This window comes from Notamacropus eugenii, chromosome 7 (genome assembly GCF_028372415.1).
Source record: "Notamacropus eugenii isolate mMacEug1 chromosome 7, mMacEug1.pri_v2, whole genome shotgun sequence".
NCBI lineage: Eukaryota > Metazoa > Chordata > Mammalia > Diprotodontia > Macropodidae > Notamacropus > Notamacropus eugenii.
In genome coordinates this window covers 156,042,890-156,068,826 of record NC_092878.1, presented here as the reverse complement: position 1 = coordinate 156,068,826, position 25,937 = coordinate 156,042,890, and the positions used below count along the sequence as shown (strand labels likewise).

Here is a 25,937-nt window from a genome sequence, read left to right as displayed (position 1 = left end):
CAGATGTTCACAATTTAGCCTGAATCTGGGAAACAGAACTCCAAAAAGAAAATAAAACAATAAAAAATGCCACTTTGTGCTTACAGAAACCTGGGAAGTCAAGAAGCAGAGAAGGAGGAGCATTCCATGCATGAATGACAGACAGTGGCAAGTCACAAAATTAGGATATAGAGTATCTTGTGCAAGGAACAGAAAGGAGGCTATTGTAGCCAGGTTACAGAGTATTTGGAAGAGACTAAAGTGTAAGAAGACTGCAGAAGTAGGAAAGCACAAGGATGAGAAGGGCTTGAAAAGTCAAACAGAAAAATTTATCCTGGAGATAGAAAAGAGACACTGAGGTTTGCTGAGATTAAATGGCCAGACCTGGACTTTGGGCAGATCGTGACTTTTGAATGGAGGAGAGAAAAGATGAGACAGGGAAAGCAACTCTCATCCTCACTGTGACCTTCAGTCCCTCCACCCTTCAGTGTTCTCCCCAGTTATCACCTAAACTTTACCTATACTCTGCTCCCTTCCCTATCTCAAACTTCCAGTGACCCATTTCAAGTCTACACTCTTGGCCCCCTTATCTTATCATTAAGCATGCTTTGCCAAGCTTCAGCTTTGCATGACTACTAACTTTTGCAACCTTCAGTCCTATTGATCTACTATTTAATGGAGCTGGAGAAAAACCACAAAACTGTTGGTTGGGTCCATTATAAATTTATGTTATATAATCTCAATTGGGCCCTTGCTGTAACCTCATGTTGGTTTATTTATCTATTTTTCTACAGCTTTTTAATTTATTCCTATCTTACTCATCATAACAGGTAAACAAACTTTTTCATCTCTCCTCAAGCATCCCATGGCACCCTTCCTCTGACTCTCTCAGTTAAGGAGTTTATTTTAGACTTCATCAAAAAGAAAAAAAAATGAGATCTTTTACCCCACTCTTTTCCTCTCTTCATTTTGCTTAATTTCCTTCATTGGAGTTGCCTTCCTTCACTATCTCTTTTCCTTTCTCACATGAAGAGAGCTTTTTGAAGGCAGAGGGCATGTCTTATATTTTTGTATCTCACGTAGTACCTAACAGAGGACCAGGTACAGCACACACAATATAGTTGCTCAGTAAATATTAGCTAATTTGGTTAAAGGTGATGACAAAGGTTCACAAAATAATTTCTGAAAGATGTATTATGAGAAGGGGACAAGTGAGTCTTGCCACTTTCATCATATGTTCACTATATTTGTTACTTTTCTTGATGTTAATTTACATCATCATTACATAAAACATATCCATTGGAGAGAGTAATTACCAAAACACTGTTCTAAGACTATGATGCACTTATCTTGATTAGCTGAAATATAGGTTATTGGGCCACCTGAGGGTGGATCTATGTATTTCTTCCCTTGTGTAGACTCAGTTAAAAACTTAGCATTGACTTGGCACATCCCAGTTCTCATGGAAGGAGACAGTGAGGAATTATGGAACAGATTTTGATGAAGGTAGTTTCTAGGTCTAATAGATCTCAAAGCCTCATGCTGAGATTTTCTTTCACAAAGAACCCATAACCTAAGCCTTTCTATTACCTAGATATTCAAATCATGAAGAAACATGGCATCACAGAGCTATAATATCTGATATTGATATCTGAGGTAAGCAGATCAAAATGCTCAAATTAACTTTATAATACATGATGTAAAAACAATACAGGAGATAATTAAAACAAAGTCAGTTGAGTAGGAGAGATGCAAGGACACGGAGTTTTTTGAGTACAGGTTGTAGGATGTATTTAGGTGGCTGCTTTGACCAGGGTAGGGAGGAATTCATTTGGAACACATATTCTATCTTCTGGTAACTTCCACTTTGAACTAGTAATCTTTGTTAATGAGGCACATTTTAATTCTACTGGAGTCCACAAGCTATCAAAAATAACACAAATCAAATTTCAAAACTTTATAATCTTTTAAAATCATCATTTAAAAAGTTTTAGACCTTCTAAATTTCATCGTTCTTGGACAAAGCTCTACCTGTCCAACTCTAGTTACAACTCTGTATGATAAGAAAAGGTGTAATTGCATGCTTTTAAAATTCTTATCTCATTTCATGATTTAATTCTTTAAGATAATTTAAACAGGCAATTGATTAGGAAATCTTGGACAATCATTTTTAACATCCTCTTTTGTACAGCTTTAGGACTTTTCTCAGCAGTACATATATACATATACATATATATGCATATATATGCAAATTACTAAGTTAGACAATTGTAGAAGCTCATAGCCTATGTATATTTTCACTAAGTGTTTGATGACTGTTTTCCCTCTGCAAAGCATTTTAGAGCTTTGGAGGAAAGGGAGACATTCCTCAGATCTCTGCTCGAAACTTCAGTGTGGTTCCTTCCATTTGCTGGTTATAATGTTTTTCGAATCTCTCATACTGGGCCACTGTGAACTGATTCTTCCAGTCACCTGAAATCCCTGGTAGAAAAGAAAGGATAGAGTATTAACCTATTGTACCACTCTTCCATTAAGCCATTTTTAGTCTGTTTTCCAAATCTTGGCCCAAACCTTGTATTTTGATTTCAGAGCTATGCTTCACACGTTCTCCTCCTCAAGTTTCTCAAATTTCTTTAGTTTCTCCAGGTATGTACTTCTGGCGGCTTTTCTAACATTATCGTAGGTTAAATAGCTCTTGAACCATCCAGGAAAAGACTCTGTGATTCAAAAACTGAACAGTTTCATTTTCTTGCTAATTTTATTCAGTCCAAAGTCTGAAGATGAAGAATTCAGAAAGATTTCCACCCAAATCCTTTAGAATGACAGAGGATAAAATATGCCTTCTAAAGAAGGTAACCCAGCTGCCCTAGAGAGTACTTGATTATCATCAAAATTTCTCTTATTTGTTGTTATTTTTCAGTCATTTCAATCCTGCCTAAGTCTTTCTGATCCAATTTTAAGTTTTTTGCTTTTTGGGAAAGAAGCTGGATTGATTTGCCATTTCTTTCCCTAGCTCATTTTACAGATGAAGAAACTGAGGCAAACAGGGTTAAGTGATTTGCCCAGGGTCACATAGCTAGTAAGTGTCTGAGGCCAGATTTGAACTCAGGAAGATGAATCTTCCTGATTCCAAGCCCAGTACTCTGTCCACTGCACCAAGAATCCCTTCAATCTTTTCTTGAATCTTAAATAACTGTAGTAATAGCATTTAATACTTACAGGGTGTTCCCAAAGTCTTAGTACAGTTTTAAGTCTCAAATTAAGTGCTGAGCTAGGCCAAACTTCGGCAGACACTCTAAGTCCCACATCACTTCAACCATCTAGTCATTCACAACTTTTACTCAAAGTGTGCTGATTATATACAATAGAGTTTTAGAGCCAGACGGTTCCTTGGTGATCATCTGGTTTAACCTATTCATTTTATCAATGAGGAAGCTGCTCAGGGAAATACACACACTCCAGCTATCCTTGATTCTGTTTCTCTTACAATTACTGATGCTTTCCTGTGTGAGGAAACCTAAGTCATTCCAGTAGCCCAAGCTGTCTTGGTTCAGTAAAGGATTCCAGGGAAGACATTGGTTAGGAGACTTGCTTTGAATGCTAAGGGAAACTTCTTACCTCAAAACTTCCCATCCAGTTAGGCAGTAAAGATGTTTTCTACAGAATATTGCCCTGAAATTGTATTTTTCTTTTTGCCCTCACCTTGTTGCTTTTCTAAATGGACTGTTGGCAGTTAGGTGGTATAGTGGATAGAGCACCAGGCATGGAATCAGGAAAACCTGAGTTGAAATCCAGCCTCAGACACTTATTGGCTGTGTGATCCTGGGCAAGTCACTTAACCCTGTTTGCTTCAGTTTCTTCAACTGTAAAATGAGCTGGAGAAGGAAATGGCAAACCATTCTAGTATCTTTTCCAAGAAGATCCCAAATGGCGTCATGAAGAGTCAGACATGACTGAACAACAACAAAAAACCACTCATGGTTACTATTTCCCTTCTCCTACTCCTGCCATTAGTAGGTCATTTAATCTCATGGAATTTGGGGGTGGGACTAGATGAGCTTTCAGATCTCTTCCAACACATTTTCAAGTATGAGTTCTCCTGTAAGATTCTCACCCTTTCTCATAAAGGGAGATATGCTGTGGTCCATTTCTTCTCCTGTCTTCACAGTATAATTGGTTGCTGGGTTCTCTTTCATGATAGCGAAGGAGGTGTGATAGAGGATTTTATTCACAATCTCTTCTGGCAAATCCTTTTCCAGAAACTTCAGTATTTTTAGTAGTTCACGTTTTGGGTCCTAGAGAATCATGGAATCATAGAATAATAAAGCTGAGATTTCAATGGTTAGGTAGTTCGACTCATACTTGGAAGAAATCCCCCATTATAACATGGCCAAAAAATGGCTATACAGCTGTCTGAGGATCTCCAAAGAAGAGAACCCACCACCTTTCTAGGCAACTTATTCCACTTTGGGGCAGATCTTACTTTGAGGAAGTGTTTTCCTGACATCATACCTAAATTACTTTCTTTATGCTGTCCATTTCTTGCTTCTTCTTGTGTTTTCTTGGACCAACAGAACATGCGTAAACCCTCTTCTAAATGACAACCCTACAAATACTTGAAGACAGCTGTCAATTCCTTCCAAGTCTTTTCTTCTCTAATCTATCCTGTTGCTTCAGTGGATTATTATGGGTTTGAGACTCTACCATCCTGGCTACTTACTTTGGATATTCTCCAGTTTATCAAAATCCTTCCAAAATGGAGGACAGTACTCCACGTGAAGGCTGGTGAGGGCAGAATACATTTGTACTAGCACTTTCCTACTTCTAGAAGCTATGCTTCCCTGAATGAAACCCAAGATACTATTGGCTTTTTTGGGTGTCACAAAACCTCTGACTCATATTGACGTCATGGTCCACTAAAATCTGTCAACTTTTTTTTTTAAAGAAAAATTACTTTCTATGGCATTCTGGGAAGATGATGGAGTAGGTCAGAAATTTCCAAGATCTCCACATTTCTTCCACAAACACATAGAACATCACCACAAGATGAATGTAGAGCAGCAAAAATAAAGGAGTAAGGACGTTTTCTTCATAAAACAGCTTGAGAAGATCTCAAGAAAGATACAACCTTATCTAATCATGCCTCCCCATCTCTTAGATGGAAAGCTGATTTCTTTTTGTATTCAAACATCAGATTTGACATTCATCCCTTGTTAAAACCAGGACAATATGCCAGCCTGTAAAAGCCCTTTGGGGTCCTGACTCTGTTATCCAGTGAGTTAATGATCTCTCCCAACTTTGAGTCATCTGCAAATTGGAGGAGAATGACAACTCTGCCTTTATGTGAGTCATTGCTAAAAATGTGAAATAGCCTTTGACATGGAATCATTCACAATAACTATGAGTCTGGCCATCCAACCAGTTTTGAATCCATCTAATTGTATTCTCATCTAATTAATTTCTCTTCATCTTCACAAGATGAATGTGAGATGCTTTGTTAGAAGAAGATAGAGTGACTATAGGACAGCCGTGTTTTAAATAATTAAGTGAATGAAGAGAATTTCAAGGGTGGAAGGGAGGTAGAGTTTCTTTCATGTGAAAGAGAGTTCTCTCTCTCTCTCACCTCCTTCATATCTTCGTAGAAGAGGTAGAGGATACGGTAGTCCTTCTTCTTCTCCCACCAGCCCTTCACATGGTCATACCAGGAGCCGAAACTCACTATGTTACAAAAGATAAGACATTCAGGGAAAAAGAAAGATTTATAAGAAAATCACCTACATTTCTTGTTATTGTCACTGTTATCATCTTATCCATTTTAATCCAAGGAGCATTTATTAAATGCCAACTTTGTTGAAAACTCTGCTAAATTTTACGGATACAAAAGAAAAAAAACAGCAAGGAACCTGCCTTCAAGGAACTTATATTCTGCTGTGATGATAAAATATGCTGAGTACCTATACAATTGGGGCAGCTAGGTGGTGCAGCGGATAGAGCACCAGTGCAGGAGTCAGGAGGACCTGAGTTCAAATCTCATCTCAGACACTTGACACTCACTAGCTGTGTGACCTTGGGCAAGTCACTTAACCCCAGTTGCCTCATCCTGGGTCATCTCCAGTCATCCTGATGAATATCTGGTCACTAGATTCAGATGGCTCTGGAGGAGAAGTGAGGCTGGTGACCTGTGTGCACAGCCCTCCCTCACTCAAAACAAAGCCAAGTGCAAGTCATGTCATTATTTTTCTGATGGCGTGGTCTTCTTTGATAATGAAGGACAAACGCACACACACCCATACAATTAGACCACTATGTTCTGGGAATAAAAAAAGACACTCTATAAAGAAAAAACAAAACAGACCTTGCTCAAGGTGCTTACAAATTAAAGGCCATCTACACAAAAAAGATGGGTCATATTACAAAGTGAGGAAGTGGAAGTGCTCAATGTCTTGTAGAAACTATACATAAAATAGAAATTCAAGGAAGAGATCTGAATAACTCATGCTGAATTGGGGATCAACCCTGGCTCTGAAATGAGAGGATCTGGGTTCAAATCCTTCTTCCTCCACTTGCCTACTTTGTGACTTTGGCCAAACTATTTACCTCTCTGGGGCTCAGGTTTTTTTTATTTTTAAAATGGAAGAGTTGGACTGGAATCCTTCTTTAGTCCTTTCCAGCTCTGGATCTATGAGACTATGCAAGAAGTTGGGACTTCAGCAGAACCTTGAAGGACAAGCAGAATTTAAATCATAAGAGAAGATGGGGATGGGCATGTTAGGCAGGTAGAATATCATCAGCAAAAGTAAAAAGGTAGAACTGTCTAAAATAGGTTTGGGAGGAAATTAGATACATTTTTGTTGGAGGAGAAAATTGAAGACTGGAGTGATAGTCTAGCGCAGGTTGTGCAGTGCCTTGAATGCCAGTGTGAAGATAAGACTCTCCCATTTAATTAAAAGTAATTGCCTTTGTTAGATAAGAACATCTTTTCAATTGACAACCAAAATCAGGGTGAAGGACCTGTTCAACTCTATGAAGGGCCTGTTCAACTCCATTATGTGAGAGTGAAATCCCATTGGGATACCTCTTGAATCCAGACCCTTTGAATCACAGGTTCTGAGATAATTTTTTCCTTTCATACAGATTCCTTAGGGTGTGGCCAATCTCTCACTCAGTAGTTTTGAGAGATTGAAGGAGATGTACAAGTTTTGATCACAGTCCATTCTGATTCAAACCTAATTTGTTGGGGACAGTGAGGTGGTGATGCAGTGTATGAGAGTGAAGGGCTTGGAGTCAGGAAGGCCCATCTTCCTGCTGAAGTGACTCTGGACAAGTCACTTAACTGTTTGACTCAGTTTCCTCATCTGTAAGATGAGCTGGAGAAGGAAGTGGCATACATCTCTAGTGGCATACATCTTTGTCAAGGCAACCCCAATGGGGTCACATGGAGTTCTACATGAATGGAAACAACTGAACTACAACATAATTTGTTAAGGTCATGTAATTACTTTTAAGCAGGTAAGATAATCAGTGTAGTCCCTCCCTTATACCAGACCAAGAAATCTCCACTTTATCCTTTTTAAACAAGAGCAAATTTTTCAAAATTTGGTAGATTTGATAAGGTGTATGTTGGAGACAGGAAGATAAATTCAGAGGGTTCTGAAACATTTCAGGTATAAGATCAGGGCCTGCACAAGGATAATGAGAATGAATTTTGACAAATTATCCTGAAAAAAGTCATCTATAAGTTCTAATTATTTATAACACCTATTCCACTGGAAGAGACACCATAAAATGTTAATTTTTTGTCACGTTCACCTCACCTCTGTTTTTTTCTTAATTTTTGTAATAACAATAATAAATTACAATAATGATAATGAGAGTGTCTACATAGGACTTTAAGGTTTGCAAAGCAGTTTACATATGTTATCTTTGAAAAAACATTTTCATGACAACCATGGGAAGGAGGTGCTTTTATTTAGCCCTCTTTTACAAGTGAGGAAATTGAGGCAGACAGAGGTCAAGTAACCTCTTAAGGTTACTCAGTGTCTGGGCATGGATTCGAACTCAAGTCTTCCTAACTCCATATCCAGCATTCTATTCACTATGCCACCAGGTGTCTAAGAGAATAAGAAATGGAGAAAGAGACCTCAATCAATGTTTTGATTCACCATGAATGCCATGTCTCCTTATTCAGTCACTCAATTATCAAGCATAGTGTGTTCTAGCACACTTCTGGTTTTTAAGTTCTGAGCTTACCCTTTCCAGCCATGAAAGTCTCCAGAAACTCCTCCCAGGTGCCAGGCTCTGGGTGCATCTTTGACATCCGGTAGAAATGATAATAAGAGACAGCCACATCCTTAGCGTTTCGTGCCACGTAGATCATCTGCGGGAAGAGATGGGAGATTTGTGGAATTCTATGACTATTCTTTAAAAAGAAGATAAGTGACTTCAGTAACATACATTTGTGCTATTAGAACAGATGTTTCCCTTTTCTACTTTCAAATCTAGGCTTCCACATCTGTCCTCTGACATAGGACCGCCCTAGCTGTGCATTAGCACAGCATAGATAGGAGAGGGCACCACTTTCAGGTCTCAAATTGGCTTGAAAGAACTGATTTAAATTGTCAGTGTGAGCTTTTATACCTCAAATATTGGCAAAGGCTACAAATTAGGGCTTGACTTATTGTTTTGTTGATTGTCTATAATTAAGGAAGTGATGGAGAAAATGCTGATAATGTAGATTAATTAAACTCAAAAATGCCCAGCCTACATTTTTTTCCCTCTGAGGGTTGTTCCGTTGTTAAGCCATGTCCAACTCTTTGTGACCCCATCTGGGGTTTTCTTGGCAAAGATAGGGGAGTGGTTTGCCATTTACTTCTCCAGTTCATTTTACAGATGAGAAAACTGAAGCAAACAGGGTTGGGTCATTTGCCTAGAATCACATAGCTTGGAAGTGTCTAGGGCAGAATTTGAACTCAGGCCTGACTCTAGACCCAGCTCCCTATCCACTGAGCCACCTAGTTGTGCTTTAGGGTTCAGTTGTTAAACATCCACCAGCACACCACTGCATGTATGTCTTCTAACAAGGAAGAAATTATGTCATCAAAAATGCAAATGTCCTACTATGAAAAAATCTCAGCAAACCAAAATCCAGTTGAACTTTAATCTTCAATTAGAATCTTTTTCTGCACTCCATCTTTAGGGGAAACAACCCAATCACAAGAAAGCAAGCCTAACACCAGAGATTCCATTAAAAAGACCCCAACATACTTCTGGAACATGTGCGTAGTTGGAATGTTATAAATAAGGATCATGCTTTAGGACAGGAGTGGATCAGTTGACTAAAGTTCCTTCCCATCCTGTGATTTTGTGATTCTATGACAGTACTTTTCTCCTACTACAAAAGAGCTGTCATTCCGTGGAGTGGGGAGACTTCGTGTTTTGAAAATGAAATATTTAGTTTTTCCTTACATATCATTCCCACTCCCACTCCCCTGCTGGAGAATGAAAGCAGGGATTTCTATTTTACTATTACTCTCAAAAGTTTGCAAAGCTCTTTATGGATAGTATCTCATTAATTTCTTGCAATAAATCTGTGAGGTAGGCATTCTTCTTCTTCTCATTTGACAGATTTGAAGACAAAGGTTAAGTGACTTGCCAAGGGTCAAACAGCTAGCATTTGAGGGAGGATTGGAACTCAAATCTCCGTGACTCCAGATCTAGCACATTATCCTTTACATCATTTAAATCTAAGTACAGTATAATAAACTCAATTTATTGATGATTGCAATGACTCAGTGTTAAGATTTTGATGTAATAGGGTTTGCCAGGTCTTCTTTCCCCATCGGCTCTGGCAAGAGCACAACCCCCATGGGGACATTTAGGGTGGAACTGAAAAGTGAGATAACTTCTGCTTTCACTCTCTACTTTTTGTTTTCCTGAAAGAATGTGTGCCCTAGAACTCTCTCTAGGTCTTCCTGTGGGAAGTAGGGATTGAGGGCAGAAGTTATACCTCCCTTTAAATAAAAACTGTTGAGTTGAGGGGGTTGCATCACCATCTCAAAGACCAGGTCCTTTAGGTGGGCCAGAAGTGTCCCTGGAGAGGGCTCAGGGGAGCTTAGCTCACTCCCACTTGCTTCAATGAAGAGTGTTCTCATTACATCAAAAGAGTGATATTAAAGCATTATTCTCATCAAATAAAATGCTGTGTTCATTATATTTTACTTACTAAATCATGAACATTGTCTACTATATGAAGTTTTAAAGCCATTTATTCATCTATTCAACAAGTATTATTAAGTTTCCACTATGTGGGGCAACGAGGTGGTGCAGTGGACAGAACACTGGCATTGGAATCAGGAGGATCTGAGTTCAGGGCATGAAGGAGCCTTATTTGTGCTATGACTGAGAAAGTGGGCTGGAGATAGTTTTTGAAAGGCTTCAAAGGTCAAGTAGAGCAATTTGTATTCATTCTAGAGTCCAATGGGAGTCCTATAAGCTCCTTTAATGGGGAGTGACCTGCTTAGACCTGTGCTTTAGGAATATCAATTCTTCCGGTGTGTGGGGGATGACTAGTAAGAGTGCCCAATAGCCAGGGGGATCAAGGGACTTTCCAGTGAGGGATCATTGCTGCTGAATAGGTTCTGTTCAATTCATTCATTCATATATTTCTCATGTATCTACTATGTGTCAGGCAGTAGGGATACAAAAAACGGCAAGGCAATAAGAAATAAAATCTTATCTTAAAGGAACTTATCTTCTTTGGGGAAGAAATAACCTTCATAAGTACTAGTTGATTTGATGTGACAACTTTTCCCCACTGCATTATGCTCCTCTATTATGTCACACACACACACACACACACACACACACACACATATATGTAGACACATAATGTTATTGTGGGAGAATCCTTAGGAAGGAAAGCAGAGTGATGGCCCAGTAGATAAAGCACTAGACCTAGAGTCAGGAATGTCTGAGTTCAAATCCAAACTCAGACATTTCCTAGCTGTGTGACCCTAGCCAAGTCATCTAACCTCTCACTCAGTTTCCTCATTGACAAAATGGGGATAATAATAAGACCTACCTCTGATTGTGAGGACAAAATGAGATGGTATTGGTAAAGTGTTTTATATAAATATAAACTTATTTGTATATAAAGTGCTAAATAACATGATAGCCATTATTAAAATTCTATACCTCTGATTCTGCAAATCTCTGAGTAGCAGCATGGGGTTCCTATGGACAAGATTTTGTCTAATTTTTTCCTCCCTGGGAAACAAATACCTCTCCCGCTAATGGAAGATAGAAGTCCTGGAGAAGGCTGGAGAAGGCCAGTCTCCCCCTTCAACCTCCTCCTTCCTTTTAGAATTGGTTACCTTGCAGTCATTCTTCCACAGAGAAGAAGGAAGGAGTTCTACAGGCAGGTGGGTTTTCACCAAGCGTGGGGACTCCAATGCTTCCAATTGCTCTATGCCTGTAAATGTGGAAAGAAATAACCAAGATTGGCAAAGGTTAATTCTGCCTCATCATGGTAGGGGAGTTTCTGTGGTCTGAGTCATCATTAACATATTCTTTCTTAGTTAAAGTTCATTATGTAATTGATATATCACATAAATTTAATTTTATGGTATGGTCAATGTTTTCTTCCCCTTCTTTTTCTTAAAAAAGAAGAGACTAAGCTTAATTCTGTAAAACCATGTCTTGCTGTACCAAATTTCTCTGAGTTTCTTGAAATCAATTCATAGGTTTGAGCTGGAATCAACATGGAGGTCATTTGGTTTATGGAATACAGAGATAAAATACTCCCATGTTAGAGAGAAACTGAGATCCCAATTCTTAATAAAAGGATTTGTAAAACTTGGACTCAGTCAAAAGACCACCCCCAAGGACCTAGAAGGCCCCATGTAGCCTCAAGCTTGCAAGTTCCCTACCCTGGAGCAGTGTGCCTTTTCTACCTAAAGCTTTCATAGGACATGTGTGGCATCATTTGGCTACATTTGTATGGACATGCTGGGACCAAACCTTCCTGGGAAGCTGATGGCACTATTTCAACATTTTTATTTCTTGATGTGGGCTGTTAAGGTTGTGTAGAGCTGATCTGGCCAGTAAAAGTGTCTGTGCCATAGGAACAAAGAGGAGAGTAAGAAGTTAAAGAAGCATAATGATATGGGAGGTGCAGTGTTTCAGTTGGGTAGGGAGCCAGACTTAGAGTCAGGAAGAGCTATAGAGCTAGATTCAAGTCCTGCCTAATAAAGACATATATGTGTGTATAATATATATATATATATGTATGTATGTATGTATGTATGTATGTATGTATGTATAAGTTGTGTAACCATGAGCAAATCATTTAAGCTTTCCATGCTGCAGGCAAATGCCAAAGTCTCAGTTTAGATTTAGAGCTGATTTTTTTAAAAGGCAATCAGTATTAAGTGACTTGCCCAGGTTCACACAACTCGTAAGTGTCTGAGGCCAGATTTGAAGTCAGGTCCTCCTGACTCCAGGCCCAGTAGTGCTCTATCCACTGTGTCACCTGGTATCCCCTTAGAGCTGATTTTCATCAGGGGAGGAAGGAAGGAAATAAATGCCTACTTCTATAGATGAGGAAATTGAAGCTGAAAGATGTCAAGACTTGAAAGTATCTGAGATAGGCTTTAATTCAGTGTTCCCATGTTAAGTCTAGTGCTTTATCCTTTGTGTTATTTAACTGGAAAATAGGCCATGGGACAAACTTTGATAGCATCAGGAAAGGTCAGGAAGACTGGGATTTACTTCAGTGGAGAGAGAGCCTTAATCAGTGATGGTTCAACGTAGCTAACAAAGGCAAGAGGAAGGATGTTGTTATATGAGAAGGGTTTGCTGAGAAATAAAGATTTGACTTGGGTTCTTCTTTTGTTGGGGAGAGTGCTTTCTACTATAACAAATCTATGGAATGTTTGATAAGTACAATCAAGATTTTCATTTAGGATATGATCAAAGCTCTAAAAATCTTTGGATCTGAACTTAGCAAATGATGAGTTTCTTGACCTGTGAAATAATGTTTCCCGCTTCTCTTCTTACTGCCCCCTTTAACTACCAAGAGGTTGCAGGGTGAAAGGAGGGAGTTCACTGCTATTATCTAATGATCAGACTATTTTAATTTGTTATTTGCTCAGATAACATTTGATTAGCTTTCTATGTTTTTTTTTAAGCCTTGTGGATTTTTTTCGCTATAACTTTTCATAATGTCAGCTCTAGAGATAATGGAAAGAGTATGGGAATGTAGATTTCTTCTAAGGTAAAGACACATTTGTTGGAAATACCATTTACATATCCAGGCATTATCAGTTCCATGAAAGGGACCCGATTGAATATAACATCTCGCTTGCATTTCTCTGCATCCCCATTATTATAGATCAGATCCAAGATTTCGCTGACCCAAGTGGTACCTGAAAAAAATAAATTACAGAAATTAAATTCATTAAATTAAGGAAAAGACCTCAATTTTAGTTTTATGGAAGCATGACTATTTTTTAAAAAGCATTTTCATACAAGGGAGCTGAAGGCAGCTAAGTGGCTCATTGGACAGAACACTGGTCCTTGAGTTAGGAGGACCTGTGTTCAAATTGACATACTTGCTGTATGTCAATTAATCTCCGTTTGCCTCAGTTTCTTCATCTGTAAAATAAGGATAACAAGAGTACCCACTCCCAGGATCATTTTGAAGATCAAATTAGATAAAATTGTAAAATGCTTAGCACAATGCCTGGCACATGGTAAATGCCATATAAATATTAGCTATTATTATGATGAGGAAAAATTACTTGATAAAGTTATGGGAAAATAAAAAGTGGGAAAGAATTGGTCCTAAGAGTGACAGATCTCAAACTATTCTACAAGTAGAAATCATCAAAATATTTTGGTCCTGATTAAGGAAAAGAAAGGTCAATCAGTGGAACAGATTAGATTCACAAGACATAGAAGCAAACAAACAAAGTAACCTAACCTAGTGTATGATAAGCCCAAAGACCACAACTTAAGAAGTAAAAACTCAGTATTTGACAAAAATTTCAGAGAACACTGGAGGCAGTCTGGTACAAATTAGGTTTACATCAATGCCTTGCACCATATACCAAGCTAAGCTCCAAATGGATACATCTTAGATATAAAATGTCATACCATAGACAGATTAGAAGACAAATTATGGAAAACATAAGAATCAATCATTAAGATCTCAGGTGACTATTATGAGCCAGGTATTTGGAAATCCTTACTCCTAAAGAGCTTACAATCTGTCAAGGTGAGTGAGAAAAGCAGTCAATTCCTTGAAGAGTGTGGTGTGGGACAACAATATTTATGTAATGTTTTATGTCCATTATTTCGTCAATGTCCTCACAATTACTCAGGATAGATAGGCTCTATTACCGAGGGGAAGCTCTACTGTATGCCCAACACCATAAGATTTGTAACCAGGTAAAATCTGGTTAAAGTGAGCATTAAAGGGGAGAGAAAAGGGAGCTGGTGAAATATTTCAAAGGGATCTAATGAGTCTTCCTGATTCCAGACCCAGTGCCCTATCCATTGCATCCTATTTACACGTAATAAGCATCTAATGCTGGATTCAAACTCAGCTTTTTTTGATTCCAGTCTGGCTATCTAGAAGCCACCATGTCATCTAGAAGAAAAGTTTGCTGATTGATTGTTCCAGAAAAGGAGACTGAAAAGCCCTGGAGGAGGAGCTGTGAGAGACATATATAAAGGGATAATAAATTTAGGTGCAAGGGGCATAAGTGAGTTTTTGGTTCCACCCCTGAAACTGAGGCACAGGCAGGTAAAGTGATCTGTCCAAGGTGAGGAGAGCTAGGGTGTGAATTCAGATTGGCTGACTTCAGATACAGTGATCATTTGACTACATCGTTGAGATCACAGATCTGGTTGGTCTGGAATTTGTCAAGTTGCTCTGACAGAACATAGACAAATCAGTTAAGGCCATTCACAATCAAATGAAGTATCCAATACTGGGGAGACAAGTTATTCGCATTGCAGAGAAAAAACCATTCTGATTTGCTAACTAAATACAAACCAATTAGTAATCCATTTGGACTAATTAGGATGAAGCCCTTGCTTGTGAGATATTTGTGTATGACATTGCGGTTTTGACTGAAAAGCATAGAAAGGGTTTAGAATTTAATGGTCTTCAACCAAGAAGGCTTAGTCTATTTTACTTACCTCAAGAGTTAGACTTATAGAGGGGTTCTTAACCAGAGGTCCATGGACCCTATTTTGTGAATAGATTTCTGGATGGGGAAAAATAATACCTTTATTTTCATTAACCTTGAACTGAAAACTAACATTTCCCTTAGTTATTAAAAAAAATTATTCTGCAGAGGTGTCCCTAAATTTTATAAGACTGCCAAAGGAGTCTATGTCACAAAAATGTTAAGAACCCCTCAATTTTTAAAAGGAACGATTCATCAAATTTGAGTGGGTGCCATTTGGCCATTTGTGGAAAAGTGATTTTGTAAGGAATGATGAAAACTTTTGTTTCCACCAAAATTATGTGATATATGACTTATGAAATCTGGGGGATTAACACATACCAGAAAGTCTTTTGACTTACAGCAAATGCAGGAAAATAAATTGAATGTAGAACACACTATCAACACAGATTAGTACTAGATTATCTTCTAGCAGAAAAAGAGGGAAATTCAGAGATATAACAGAGAAATTTGTTTCCCTAAATTCAGAATAACCTTCAGCAGAATGGGAGACATAACAAAGGAACTATGTCTAGGGCAAAGCAAAGTTCCAACTCGTTTTTATCTTGTTTTGAGGGTAGAAGTCAGCTATATAGAGTAAAAGTTAAGTTTTGTTTGGAATGCTCATGCATAACAAGCTTACGAATATTAACCTCTCCTCCTCTGGGAGGACTGAAGGGTCATTTTAATGACCATATCATATATGTAGCGGAAGGGGACATGACAAGGGGACAAGGGGAACTATGCAGTAGATATAGTGGAAAGTTGTGCACCCTATATTACCCAGACAATAAAGAGACAGGGAAGGAATTTGCCATTGGACATAGGTATCTAGCCTTGCTTTTGTTTCTATAGAGGTATGTCTATCCAATGAGACACCCACCACTGTAGTTGTGTAATAAGCTTATTTATCTTATATCTTCACCCCTTCTCAGCCTGAATGAGTTATTTCTCACCAGTTTGGATGCTAGCATATAAGGGATAGGAATAAGGATTGAAATCCCAGGGGAGGAAACTTCCTCATTCAATATAGATCATCATCTTCTCTGCAACTTACCATCCTCAATCAATCAATCAACCTTTATTGAGAGCCTCCTTTGTTCCAGATCCTGTACTAAGTACTGGAGATAAAAAAGAAACAGAAGACAGTCCCTGTCCTCGAGGAGCTCACAATACAATGGGGGAGACAACAAGCAAACAAATAAGCTATGTTCAGGATAAATAAGGAAATAATTAAGAGGGAGATGACACTAGAATAAGAGGGGTTGAGAAAGGTTTCTTGTAAAAAATGGGATTTTAGTTGGTACTTAAGAGAAGCCAGGGAAGCTGTCAGATAGAGAAGAGGAGGGAGAGCATTCCAGCCATGGGGGAGAGCCAGAGAAAATCCTAATAACTGAGAAATGGAGCATCTTTTTGATGGGAAAGCCAGGAGGCCAGTGTCACTGGATCAAAGAGTACATATTCAGAAGTAAGGTGGAAGAAGACTGGATGTCTAGTAGGCAGCTAAGTTATGAAGGGCTTTGAATGCCTGGAAGTTGTTGGGAGTCATGGGTGTTTATTGAATAAGGAGATGACATGGTGAGATCTGAGCTTTAGGAAAACCATTAAATAGTTGCCTAGATCAGTGGGGTCAAACTGAAATAGAAACAGCTCCTGAATCATACATGAGGATCCCAGTGGGCTGCGTATTGATTTACAGCAACTTACACACACAGAGATATAGATACATACATATATCTATATTTAAATTAACACATTAACACATAAAAATCAGATAGAAAATCTATTTTAATCAGATTCCAGCTACACTTTGGAGAGCTATGAGCAAGATGTGACAGGAAGAATCTTTCTGATTTGGAAGCCAGCTCTCCAACCACAGCAGCACCTTGTCTTTGTAAATATCTTGTAATTGTCCTAGCGAAGTGATTGAACTCACCAGATTTGGGATAGGTGGAGATGAGAAGGTCGTCTGGTCTGGCCTCAAATCCTTCTATCTTGGACCATTCTTCTGCAATGGTCCAGAAGAGGGGTACTCCATGAACATCCACTAATTCTCGTCTGAACATATCGTTTTTGTCCATTTTTCAGAGACTGGTTTTTAAAACAAAAAGATGGAATACCCCCATGAATATTGGCAGAATTTATGAAATCTTTATTTTTGACACTATCACTTGATATACATACAAACATATTTATACATATATTTGTGTGTGTGTGTATATATATATATGTATAATCCTTTTTTTTGGTTAATTAAACTATAAACTACACATGGTGGCACTCTAGTTAAAAACAATTTTATTCAGCTACAGTTATTAAACAACATATAGTAAAAACCTGATCCAATCTGATTATTGAGTAGACAACAGTGTTGACTTCTAGCATCACCACTGTGGAGATGATACAAAGAATCTGGCATTTGAAAGAACTCCCAGAGGTCAAATTTGACAAACTGTTTGCAAGATCTTCAGTAATACCATCTCCTTCCCTTGTAATCCCTTTGATTACCACACTGGTTGGCATACAAATGTTTGTCGACTGATTAGCTGATGTAGAATAATTCAGAGAAGTTATAAAGGTCAGAGAACTTTTGTACCATGTTCTCCTTTATGTATATAAAAGTTGAGATATAGCGAATTAAATAGCTGATTTTACATACATGAAAATTGAATAATATTGGACTGAGTGCATCAGTTTTTCTTTGTGACATTCAACCAGATTTTATCAGCATGAGGTCCTGGAGATTAATCCCCCCTTTTAAAAATTAATTTAATTACAGGATTAGAATCTAAGTTTAAAGTTTTACCAGGAAAAACAAATGGGAACAAAAACAAGGATATAAAAAAATGAAGCAACTGTCTTAAACCTCCATTAAAGTACCTTCAATAGTCTAAGTTTTTAGCTTTTGTTAAAATACTAATAAACCAATTAATTAACACATTTATTTAGTCAGCTGGGTACTTATGAGTGTGAATCCCGTGTAGTAGTAATGTTATTTCAATTCCTTTTGCCTGTTTCAATTGACTTGAGCCAATAACCATATTTTAAAGAATTATAACTTCAAATGGTGTGTATTGAATACTTGTGGCTACCTACAGGATTCTTTATTCAGACTAATTCAGACCTGGACGACACACGGAGGATGTTTAATGGATGCTTGTTGATTGAATAACTAACTGGTCAGTCATTTTTTTTCTGAATTTATTATTTATTATTATTTATTTATTTTAGGGAGGATTCTTTCAGACATCTTCCCACTGTCAGTGCTGACTTTGCTGCATTTTGGGACTCTGCGTGGTTGTTATGTGTTGGTGGGAAAACTATCCCTAAGTTCTATCTCACTATGCCTAACATTACTTTAAATGACCTTACAAAACATACTCAATGATAGACATTATGGTGTAGTGGGGAAAGTATTGGCTTTGGAGCCAGAGAACCCAGGATCATTAGATGTGTGATGACCGGCAAATGATTTAAAAAAAAAACAAAACTCTGTCTGCCTCAGTTTCCTCATCTGTAAAAGGAGGGAATAAAAGTAAGGTTTCTTCTGTGGTCTTATAACTAGTTGTACAGATTGAGGCTGTGAAAACAATGCCATTTCTCCTAAAGCTTAAACCTGTTAAAACTTAAATGAAATTAGCAGTAAATATGATCATTTTAAAAAAATGTAATTCAAGGGTAGTAGCATCGAATTGGGCAGCTAGTAGGCACAGTGTATAGAGAACTGGGCCTGGAGTCAGAGATTTGCCATCACTGTTCAGTTGTTTTTTAATTGTCCAATCTTTGTGACCCCTTTGGGGTTTTCTTGGCAGAATCCCAGAGTGCATTGAGTTGGTTTATATCATATAGCAAAATCATAATTCTTTAGAACCAAAATATTCTTATATGCAAGAAATGCCCAAAATGTATCTTATTAGATGCAAATTTCACTTACCTTTAAACTCCAGAGATTTTAGAAATCAAGTATCAGAGCCAAGATCATTCAATTTACTCTGCCCTGAGTACCTTACAAATTCCTACGTCAGCGATCCTTGCAAAGAGTAAGCTTGAATCACAGACAACCTGTTAACAGTTTCCATTGGGCCCCTACTGTTTACTTCTGTAACCAAGGTCTCTGGGAATAGAATTTCCTCCAGAGGATGTTTCTAACCTTTTGGAAAAACAACCAGTCCCCTGAAAGATGTGATTAACCCATTAGCAGGGGTTAACTAAAGCATAGCATGCAATTCTACTGCCCTTTCGTATGATAAGATAAAGAAAGTCCTTATCCACAGGATTATTTCATGCTTAACTTTAAATTTTAACTCTCATCATTATTAATAATGAATTAAAATAATAATGCTATATGTTGGAAAACAGTACACCTTTAGAAATATGAATTAACTTGATTCTTATAACCAACCTTCAGAGGTAGAAAGGAAAAAATATTGTTTTCATCTCTATTTAATAGATAAAGGTAGTCTACCCCAGATCACAGAATCATAAAATTTTATGGGTAGAAAGAAATTCAGAAACAGTCAAGCTCCATCTGTGCCTGAATTATATAACTTGGGCTATTAATTAACTGAATTAATTCAAGCAATTACCCAAACTAACTTCATGGCTGCCCATTGCCTCCAACCAGTCAGATTTTTCTTATTTTGCATTGTACCTGCACATTTGACTTTTGGATAACTATACTGCTTAGTAATGTTTTCTTTCAATCAATCAAAGATCAGCCTGACTGCAACTTTCTGTTCCACTATTTATTCACGTCCAACTCTTCGTGACCCCTTTGGGGTTTTCTTGGCCGAGATACTGGAGTGGTTTGCCATTTCTTTCTCGAGCTCATTTTACAGAGGAGAAAACTGAGTCAAACAGGGTTAAGTGACTTGCCCAGGGTCACACCGCTAGTAAGTGTCTGAGGCTTAATTGGAACTCAGGTCTTTTTAACTCCAAATACAGCACTTTATCCATTTTACCACCTATCTACCTGGATAACATATAGGACTCAGAAGACCTGAGTTCAAATTTGGCCTTAAACAGTTACTAGTTGAGTTAACCTGGGCAAGTCACGTCACTTCTGTCTGTCTCAATTTTCTCATCTGTAAAAGGGGGTAATAATAGCACTTACCTCCCATGGTGATTGTGAGGATCAAATGAGATAATACTTGTAAAGGGCTTTGAAAATCTTAAAGCACTTCATCAACGCAAGCTGTTATTGTTATTTAGTAAGCCACCCGGTGTAGAAGTTAGTGCAAGTATCATCCTGATCTTATCAATACATAGACTTGCCCAGCATCCTTCTCTATAAATAGATGGACTTGCCCAGTGTTATGTAAGTACAGGTGTCTGGGGTGGAATTCAGCTCCCCTATTTTCAAATCCAGTGCTCTTTCCATAATTCCCGTTGCTTCTGATTTTGTAGATGGAGAAATTAAGAAGGCAGCGAAGAGGAGAAATGCACAGGATATTTTCTTTGGAATCAGGAAGATTTGAGTTAGAATATTGCTTTAGGCATACGCTAGCTGTGTGATCTTGGGCAAGTCATTTACCTCTCTCAGTCTCAATTGTCTCATCTCTAAGAGGTGTATAGCAATAGCACCTACCTCCCAGGATTCTTGGGAAGATAGAATGAGACAACTTAGTCAAGTGATTTGCAAACTTTGAGGTGCTATTATAATAAATGCCATATGATAAAGTCATACAGCTAGCAAGTAAGAGTCCAGGTTTTCCAAAATCTAGATCCATTACTGTTTCTGGTACCATCAGTATCTTGTAATTCTCTGACAATTCATGCAATATAGACACACCGTAGGATTCTTGTGGCTACTGAGGCATCTGCTTCATCAGTGCTAGGTACAGATGCTTGCCAATGGAAGAGTTAACTAGACTTCTGTCCAACTGGCTTCCCCAGGGTCTCTTATTTCCATAGATACCATCTACCAGCACAAAACTCGGGAGGAATTGAAGACATCTATGAGATCATATATTACTGCTGCTGCTGACAGTGTGGACAAACAGCCTTTCACTTGCTCATTAGATTTTCTTTCAGGGAGAATCTTAGTTAGCAAAGAATTTGAGAATCAAAGAGTTTGAATCTTTATTCGTGTGCATGTACATCCTTTATTTTCTTCTTTTTGCTATCTCTCTCTCTATATAAACATATTCATTTTATTTCTTTGCAGTCATCACTTACTTTTATCATTTAAAAAATCTCAAACATTCAGCATTTGGCATAATGCCTGGTGCATAGTAGGGCCTTGATAAATGTTGATTGACTGACGGTAGTTAGGAAATTGCAACATCTACTGTGGCACTTTTCTTGCTTGCTGAGTATCTGAAATTTTTGAGATTAATTTTAACCAACTCTTCCACATTTTGTTATAGAGTAAAAGTAAATATATACATAATTATGTATGTATATATGTGTGTGCATATGTATATATATGTATGTATATGCATATATGTATATAGAACATATGTGTATATATAACATGCATATATAATATATATGTATATATGTGCATGTATATAATTACTATTTGTCTGTCCCTCTATCTATTATTACTTCCCTCCTGAACCAAATTAGTAGTTCTGTATAAGGTGATGTTATAAGGAGCATGGGGAACAAAAGAACATTGAACACTCAGACTCAGACCTTTTGATCCCTACCAGTATCTATCTCATATCTCCAACATAATCTTTTCATCTACCTCCCATATTCCCACTCAACAAGTCTAACTTTGACCCTTGCAGGTTGTTGCTGTCCATCCTTCATTGTCGAAGAGGACTGTGACATCAGGAAGGTGATGTCGTGATTTGCAAGTGAAGTGAATTTAAGTGAGGAAGGGCTGTGCAAAGTCACCAGCTTCACTTTCTCCTCAGGAGCCATCTGGATTCAGTGGCCAGATGTAGATCGGGATAACTGGAGAGGGACCCAGATGTGGTGGGAGGCCTTGGTCTTTTTAAGTTAAGGTCTTTCCCAGGTCTCAGTTTGTCTGAGGCAATGCCCATTCAGTGATGAAGCTGAGATAAAAATGAGGCAAAGAATGGAATCTTTGACCTAGTTAAAAACCCTCAGGAATTTCAGACCAAAACAGAAACAATTGCTATTTACGCTCGCTCTGAGCCATCAGAATCCAGACAATGACCAAGTGAGGCTTGGGCTGGTACCCATTGTTGGCTAATCAATGAGAGCCATAGTGATTTGGGTTTAAGGCACGGTCCATAAAAAAGAAATCTAGCCCATAAACCCAAAGATATCTTCCTAGGTTTCAGTGATCAAAATTTATATTCCTTTGGGCAGCGCACCTGAAGGAAGCTAATGAGATCACCAAGCAGAAGGGTATTGAGGGAGAAAAAAAGTTTCAGATAGAGCTTTGGGGAACCCCCATGAGTAGTGGGCATGACCTGGATGAAAAGCAGGCAAAGGAGACAGAAGAGTGGTCATACAGGAGGAGAAGCAGGTGAGAGCAGTGTCACAATGATCCAGAGAGAAGAAGACTATTGAGGACAAGAGGGCAATGTCAAAGGCTGCAAAGAGGGTAAAAAGAATGAGGGATGAGAAAAGGCCATTGGACTTGGCAATGACATCATTGGTAACTTTGGAGAGAGCAATTTTGGCTGAGCGATGAGGTCAGACCTAGGTTATGAGGGGTTAAGAAGAGAGTGAGAGGAGAGAAAGGGGAGGCTTCTATTATAGACAATCTTCTCAAGGAGTTTAGACATGAAAAGGAGAGATATAGGTTGGTAGCTAGCAGAGATGGAGGAATCAAGTGAGGGTTTTGTGAGGAAGGGGGAGATACAGGCATATTTGTAGGCAGGAGGGAAGCAGCCAGTAAAAAGGGAGGGATTGAAGGTTAGTGAGAGAGTGGGGATAATAGGGAGAGATTGGAAGATGTGATAGAATAGGATCACTTTTGTGCCTAGAGGAGTTTGTCTTGGTAAGGAGAAGTGATCCTTCTCCACATGAGACAGGAGTAAAGGAGGAGAAAGTGGTGGACAATATGTAGCTCTGAGATGAGGAAGAGAGGAAAAGGGGGAGCTCTTGGCAAATATTCTCATTTTTCAGTGAAATATGAATCAAAGTTCTTCACTGAGAGTGTGTGGGAAGGAGAGTCATGGGGGATTTGAGGAAAGATGAAAGGGTGATGATATAAGTTGAATTATCCATTTGGTGCAATTAGGTTGGTATTACAAGGTTGCCTTGCTTCAAAGGGGGGCCCAGTTGAGATAGTTTTGTGATTTTTTTCCAGTTTTGTTTAGCAGCACATGAGTAGGAGCAAAGGCAGTGCATGATGGGAGTGATCCAAGACTAATGCTTGGCAGGGGAAGATCTCTAGAATAAAGAGGTAAGGGACTCAAGATAAGGAGAAACTGGTTTACCAAGGAGTCAATGTGGGGGAGGGAGGAGAGTGTAGAAGTGAAGACATGGGGATAAACTGAGGGGTGGAGGGATTAGCGGTCACAGTGAGAATGAGGAATGACAACAGACTATGGTCACATAAAAGACTATGATCCAAGATGGTAGTGTTGTTGGGTCTGGTGAACCCTAGTGGGGGCAGGACAGGTTCTGACTGGATTTTCCTTTCCTTTCTCCATATACAGGTAAGCTCAATTTTTGGCCAGCCACTTCTGCTCTGCAGTAGTCCCTGAATTGCTCCACCTCCCTACCCCAAGTGCCCTTCCTTTCCTTCTCAGAGCAGACAGCTAGGTGGCATAATGGATAGAGCACCAAACCTAGAGTTAGGAAGATTCATCTTCCTGAGTTCAAATCTGGCTTCAGACACATACTAGGGTCCATACCCTGGACAGGTCACTTAATCCTGTTTGCTTTAGTTTCCTGGTCTATCAAATAAGCTGGAAAAGAAAATGGAAAACCACTCTAGTATCTGCCAATAAAACCCCAAATGGGTCATGAGGAGTCAGACATGACTGAAACAACTGAACTCCTTCCCAGAGCTGAGCTTAATTAATGCCTGCCTTCTGATGTCGAGAGGTTAGTTCATGTGACCTCATGATTTCCTGTTAACATTTAAAAAGGGATAAATGCATTAAAAATCCAACATGATAACAGTCAAATAATGAGTTCATTTATCAAAAAGTAAAATGCGAAAAGTACATTTGTGAAAGTTGATGCTGCGGCCACCAGGAAAAGAAACTCATTTAAGACAGCCCAGTAAAGGAATCACATAACTGACATCCCCTTTCCCAAGGAACTCTTTCCTGTATAGGGCTCTTAATTACTTGGACTGTTATATGAGAAGTTACAACTGACCGATATTGGATATACTGAGAGAGGATTAGGGTTTAGCCAGAGGAAGAATTCACACCTAACAACTTGAAATTTCTTATTTTTATCTTACTCAGCTTCAAAAATGTTATATGGGACTGCCTTCATCTCAAGTTTAATCTAACTAAAAACACATTTCAAGTCCATACGTTAGCATCTTAGACCTGAGTCCCCTCAAATTTCACCTGTATTGTTTAGGGGGAAAGAACCCATCTCTGTCACTCTACGGTATAGGGTCTACATCACAATGATGCATTCAAACTTTTTTTTCCATGTCTGACAGCACAGCAGAGTACTTCAGAGTTGGAAGGAATCCCAGAGATTGTCTCAGCTAGGAGCTTCGCTAATTTTATAATGAGCTAGCTCACCCAGAGTTACTCTTCTGAGGGCACACATGTGGAGGGCACATGAGGGCAGCAGACTTAGGGCTAATAAGGAAGTTTTCTCAAATACTAACCACACCTTCCTCTACACTCTGTTCAACCTTCAGTTTTTTTGGTTCTCTGAATTTTTGATTCACCCAAGCAAGGTCATTATGAATAGAGGATAATGTTCCTTACCTGTTCCTCGCCTCTCCCGAAAACTCAGAAATCCAGGTTTTCTTTGCCTGATTTGGAAAATAATTCAGCTCCAGTAACCTAGTCAACTTAGATGAATTCTTTCAATGTTCTTAAAAAAGGCAATAAGACAAGGGGAACAGGACATTCAAAAATGTGACCTGACCAGGCGTCTTGGTGGTTGTTATTCTAAGCCAGGAAGGCTTAGTTGCAGGTGTATTTTGTCTTGGTGGGGGACAGGATGGAAGGGAGCCAGAGGAAATCTGTCAGACTCAGCAGCTGGATCAGGTGTGAATAAATATATATTCGATAAAGAATGGACTAAGCCCTCTCAGCTCCTCCCCAGAGGGAGGATGTCACTGATGACTATGGTGCTGTAAAACAGAGGTAAAAAAAATCAGATACATATTATTAATGGCACACACAGTGGCTTGGCCAAGTCAGTAAGTGCAGCTAATAGTGGACATGGAGCTAGGCACTGGTATGACGTGAATACTAAGAAAATTAAGATCATATTAAGAAAATACAATAATTTTTCCTTGTAACAAAGCTTAGCTTTTAGCCAAACCAGTTTGGAGAATCAGACATGCTTGCTTCCTAAAGTGTTCAGTGGGTTAACCCTATCCACTCCAAGGATTGCCAACTTTGACTTTTAGTAAACTTTCTGGCACCCTCATTCTATATGGAAAGAAGTGAATTTTAGAGTTTACCATATATATATATACGTATATATACGTATATTATATATATGTATATATATATATGGCTGTTATTGTTGTTGTTTAGTTGTTTTATGTCTGACTGTTGTGACCTCTTTTGGTGTTTTCTTGGGAAAGATACTGGAGTGGTTTGCCATTGTTTTCTCCAACCCATTTTTCATAGATGAGGAACTGAG

At 38.5% G+C, this 25,937-nt stretch overlaps 1 protein-coding gene across 2 annotated transcripts; it reads right to left on the bottom strand.

Annotated features, from left to right (window-relative positions):
• Positions 1-1,923: 1,923 nt before the first annotated feature.
• On the bottom strand, positions 1,924-25,559 carry LOC140514330 (sulfotransferase 1 family member D1-like). Of its 2 annotated transcripts, none has more exons than XM_072624533.1 (8): positions 25,046-25,559; positions 17,149-17,303; positions 13,278-13,403; positions 11,352-11,449; positions 8,230-8,356; positions 5,603-5,697; positions 4,094-4,274; positions 1,924-2,460 (listed from the first exon to the last, which is right to left on the bottom strand). In XM_072624533.1, the coding sequence occupies exons 2-8, from the start codon at positions 17,291-17,293 to the stop codon at positions 2,348-2,350; spliced, it is 885 nt and encodes a 294-aa protein (XP_072480634.1). In that variant the 5' UTR covers positions 17,294-17,303; positions 25,046-25,559; the 3' UTR covers positions 1,924-2,347. The 2 variants fall into 2 exon arrangements, with proteins under 2 accessions (XP_072480634.1, XP_072480635.1); XM_072624534.1 differs by lacking the exon at positions 25,046-25,559 and adding an exon at positions 19,147-19,340.
• Between the last annotated feature and the right edge of the window lie 378 nt (positions 25,560-25,937).